Source organism: Poecilia formosa, unplaced genomic scaffold, assembly GCF_000485575.1.
Source record: "Poecilia formosa unplaced genomic scaffold, Poecilia_formosa-5.1.2 Scaffold1091, whole genome shotgun sequence".
Taxonomy (NCBI): domain Eukaryota; kingdom Metazoa; phylum Chordata; class Actinopteri; order Cyprinodontiformes; family Poeciliidae; genus Poecilia; species Poecilia formosa.
Window position 1 is genome coordinate 38,525 of NW_006801030.1, and position 4,974 is coordinate 43,498.

Sequence of the window (4,974 nt, forward strand, 5' to 3'; positions counted from 1 at the left end):
AACATCTTAATGGTGGCTGGGTTTGTTTACACACGGTGAGTTAGACAGGAGCAAGGTTCCCTATAGGAACCTGCTTTTTATGGGTGGGAGTGTTACGGCCCTGGGCCTTGTTGGGCCTGGGTTGCAGGTCTCGTCTGTCTTTGCTCCTCCCCTTTACAGGTGCTGCTGATTTGTTCATACGGAGCGCAGAGTACTTGAACCTGGCCGTCTCCGTCTTCTGGGTCGCCCTCAGCGTCCACTCTGCCGCTTGTGATGTTTGGCTGCCAGGCCTCAACTCCCCTCCTGTTGCACTTTTGAGTTTGTCTTTGTTTTGGCACCTCAACACTTCCATATGCACTCATACAACACATCCAAGCATTTGCATTACACCACTGATACTGATGTCCATAATCCATTGATGTTTTTGTTAATATTCATTTGTATGCACTTTAACCGCGGCATGGTCTACTGTTTTTGTTACGACCCTGAGCCAGTCGTAACACTGTATTTCTCATTTTAGTTCTGAGGACAACCAGCGGAGCCATTAATTGCTAATCTATCTCTACACTCAATGCCAACAACTGTCTGATCATTTTGAGGATAACACCTTGTAGTTTGATTTGGATTTCCTTGAGCAACGCTATGAAGAGATCTACAGCATCTTATTACGAGCTCAACAGACTGGAGTCTTCACTAATATTGATATTTGTTTGGAGGCTGTGCAGTTGGCACTTCACACATTCCCACATTTGTTTAATCTTTTTTTATTTTCCATGTACCTTTTTTATTAACAGAAAACTGTATTTCTTGTGAAATTGCGCTTTTTTTCTTCAACAAAGGTGTTTTTGAAAATGTTACTATTTTTTATTTGTTCATCAGATTGTAAATAGTTCTGTGTTCACAATGTTATAAAACATTTTCTTCATAAAATTTGTTATTATTTTGGCCTATAATGACACAAGGACAAAATATACTCATCATTGTTCTCAATAGAATAAGTGAATTGTTGACTGAAGGAGAAGCATTTTTGCTTAATTTATGTAAAGACCACCTGATTTTTCTAGTTTATTTTTGGCTGTACAGATAACAGCACTCACTGAAAATATATCTGGGGTTTTAAATTAGATTCCAAGGAATTTGAATTTGCACAGGCACATTATTGTGAAATAGACTGATGGTGGTGGTAATGCCTGACGTGGTTCACGGCAGAATCGTGTGAAGCCATTTCCGGTTCAGTGGAACTGGGGCGTGAGGGGGCGCGTTGGTGCTTCGAGGACCACATTAAAGACACGGTGGCATTTTGATCATTTTTAATATTAGCGAGTCCTCCAAGGATAACTGTATTCTCAGTTTATATTAATGTGTACGAATTTCCTAAAGAGGAAAAAAATGGTTAGCATCCATTGGCCCACTGTGCCCCCTGTTAGTTTTCAATCGATTAACAAGCTGGTGGCCCAGACACTGGAGATGATGTAAAGCAGTCTGGGTCCTTCCAGTGCGAGCAAACATGATAAATAGCATGAACTCTCTGATATTATTTTTTAACAGGCCTATTAAATTAAGCCCTGCACCCCCTCCTCCCTGCCCAACGCCCATTATCCCAAGGCTGTTTGGGCCAGGACCCCCTCGACCTCGTTAGGTGCCCTGATTAATGCCTAGAGAAAATACGAGGTAGAAGTCTAAGCATTTTAAACCACTGATAATTGAAACCACTAATATTGAATGACCAACATTTTTGTTATATCTAATAAACGCTTTGATAAGACATGACACATATTAATGGCAAAGAGAACAGGCAACAGCAACACTGACCAACAACAAGGACCAATCACGGAAGTTTAATCAAAAAACAACTGCGAAGGATTCACTGCTTTACTGCAGATGAATTAACAAGATGACAGTAATAACCATGACGAAGGTAGAGACAACATATGCAACATCGACATATGCAGCGAACACATCTACATGCAACATGAACATATCCATAAAGCACTAAGACCATAGACGTCAACCAAAGTCACATGGCATCGACATAGACCAACATCTACACGACTTATACTTATTTTTGACACAAATGGAACCCCATATAAACAAATGAACAAAGGAGAAAAAGTTAAAATAAAACATATTAGAAGACAAAATAAATCAATGTATAATTTAAAAAAGAGACAAAAAATTAACACGTAAAATAAATGCAATAGAAGTAATTGGCTAAAAAAATTAACTAATGAATAAAACAATAACACTGGAAATAAAATGGATAAGAAAATTAGTTATATTTTTAAATACTGCTGAAAATGATAAACAAATACAACTTTGTCACACAGGATAGTCAAATAACTTTCATTTTTAGACTGTTAATACCATTAATTACTTTTATCAAGTAATTTTTTTGTTTTCATTACCAATTTTGGCAAAAGATACGTTTCCACTTCACGCTGCATCTTCTCGTCTTCAGTAGCTTTAAATATCACATTTCTTGCATCTTCAATTTATCAGCTAAGGGTTGATTACAATGTCTCTATAGTAATTAATTCATTGCTTTTTCTGTATCCATTTGGTTGACTGTGTAATGGTGTAGTTTCCCTCTTTGATGCCAAATGACATGTTTTATTGGTGCTCAGACTGATGCTGGATGTTGGGAGCCAGACTGCCTGGAAAACGGCATCCAGGCGGATGGATTGATGCCTAGAGACAAAACCTCTGGAAGAATAAATTCCTCCATTCAGACCAGTTCTGGAAATCACATCCCTCAGACCGTCTGTATGAAGCTGGAGCCCACCGTCATGGGTAAGTCTCACCACATGTGGTAAAGTACTGAATAAAGCAAATGTATCTGAATTTGTTTATTAAAGTCAATATTATGCATGGCTATTTGTTCTCCGTCCCTTACAACATAAATTGCACACTAGACACTACCATCACTTACACTATGTTAGCTCCTTATATACAAAATGTCCCCACATAAATCCTTGATTTGGAATAACAAATCCAAGCAGTCAGAGATGTGACTTAAGTTTCCACTGTGGTCCAAAAATAGCTTTTGAATACCCTTTTGATGACCTGGTTCAATGTTTCCTGCAGATGTTAAGCAGATGCTGGTGGTTAAAGAAGAAGACACAGAAGATGAAAATCCTAGTTCTGACCTGCATGACCCAAAACTCTACCACATAAAGAAGGAAGATGAGGATGTCTGCATCAGCCTGGGGGGAGAGCTGCACAAAGTGAAGGTGGAGTTTGAAAGTGGCATAAAGTGTGAGGATGGTGAACAGTCCCCCCTGCTCTCACAGCTTTATCAAGACCAAATGAAAGATGGAGAATTTTCAGAAAAAAACAGAGGAGAATCCATCAGGTCAGAAGATCCTCGAGATGATTCCAACTCCTTAGAGTATGAAGACACCAAAAGAGATGAAGATGTAAATCACCCTGTCTCTGAAATGAAAGACTTATCAGACTCCGGACTGGAAACTAAGGACATGGACAATGGCTGGAAGGAGAGCAGAGCTCCTGAGTCAGATGGAAACCAAGCTAACAAACAAGATCCAGAAATAGTCTCTCCAAACTCTCTGGATATTAAGAAATGTTTTAAAAAGAACAAAAATGTTAACCCACAAAGGAAGGTACAGACAGGAGGGGAATTTAACTGTGAAAACTGTGGCAAAATCTTTTTTGGAAAATGGAATTTAAATGCACACATGAGAATCCACACAGGAGAAAAACCTTTCTGTTGTGATGTTTGTGGAGACAGATTTAGCCATAGTTCACATTTAAACACACATATGAGAATTCATACAGGAGAAAAACCTTTCTGTTGTGACATTTGTGGGCACAGATTTAGACAAAAATCACTTTTAACCACACACATGAGAATTCACACAGGACAGAAACCATTCTGTTGTGATTTTTGTGGACACAGATTTAGCCATAAATCTAGTTTAATCACACACATGAGAATCCACACAGGCCAAAAGCCATTCTGTTGTGATCTTTGTGGAAATAGATTTAGCCGCAAAACTACCTTAAACAAACACATGAGAATCCACACAGGACAGAAACCATTCTGTTGTGACGTTTGTGGACACAGATTTAGCTGTAAGTCACATTTAAGCAGACACATCAGAATCCACACAGGACAGAAAATAACTGTGGTATGACGACTCAAACTGCACAACTCCAGTTACTTGTGAAATATTTATTTGTTGGCATTCAAGGCAACAGTCTTCACTTTTAATCTTAAAATGTTTTATTTAAGTAGCAGATTTGTTTAGTTGCATGACTGGTAGCTTATTAGCCAAGTAATCTGTTGCTTAGACTGAACTGTAGCACAGGTGCGTTTGAAGTTCATGCGTTTCTCCAAGGTACAAAAATTGAATTGTTTGTGTGATGCCCCAAGATGTCAATGCTACCCAGTGGTGGACAAAATACTCAAAAAATTTACTTAAGTAAAAGTACAAATACACAGACAAAAATGTACTGAAGTAAAAGTAAAACTACCACATTAACATTTGTACTAAAGTAAAAGTAAAAAAGGTACTGGCTTTTAAAAATACTGAAGTATTAAAAGTAAAAGTACTTGCTGAATGCATTACCTAATGCCTAATACAATATCATTAAGTGTACCGATCGTATTTAATTTTAATACATTAGAAATGTGCCATTTTAATGAACAATGCCACAGATAAAGCTTGTTGTGTTTACTCTCTAACATAGTTTAGACTTAGATATGCGATACCTAGATATTAAATACTTGGAGCTGATTAAATTTAATCAGTAAAGATCCATCCAGAAGAATCGGATCGTTCCTGAATGACATATCACTATATTGCAGATTTTGGTCACAGCGTTGTCCCATATATGCGACACCTCAGTCAACACCTCCACACAATAATTCAGCGCAGGAGTGACAACTTTTTTTCACCGCAGATGCAACATGTGTCTCTGTACAGCTAGCTTTGCAGGCATCACGCCCACATAGCTTACCTTTCTTTAAGCTTT

At 38.1% G+C, this 4,974-nt stretch overlaps 1 protein-coding gene across 1 annotated transcript; it reads left to right on the plus strand.

The window, feature by feature from the left end:
* Positions 1-2,253: 2,253 nt before the first annotated feature.
* Positions 2,254-4,471, plus strand: LOC103132504 (zinc finger protein 771-like). The gene is made up of 2 exons (XM_007544307.2): positions 2,254-2,769; positions 3,064-4,471. The coding sequence occupies exons 1-2, from the start codon at positions 2,580-2,582 to the stop codon at positions 4,131-4,133; spliced, it is 1,260 nt and encodes a 419-aa protein (XP_007544369.1). The 5' UTR covers positions 2,254-2,579; the 3' UTR covers positions 4,134-4,471.
* The last annotated feature ends 503 nt before the right edge of the window (positions 4,472-4,974 follow it).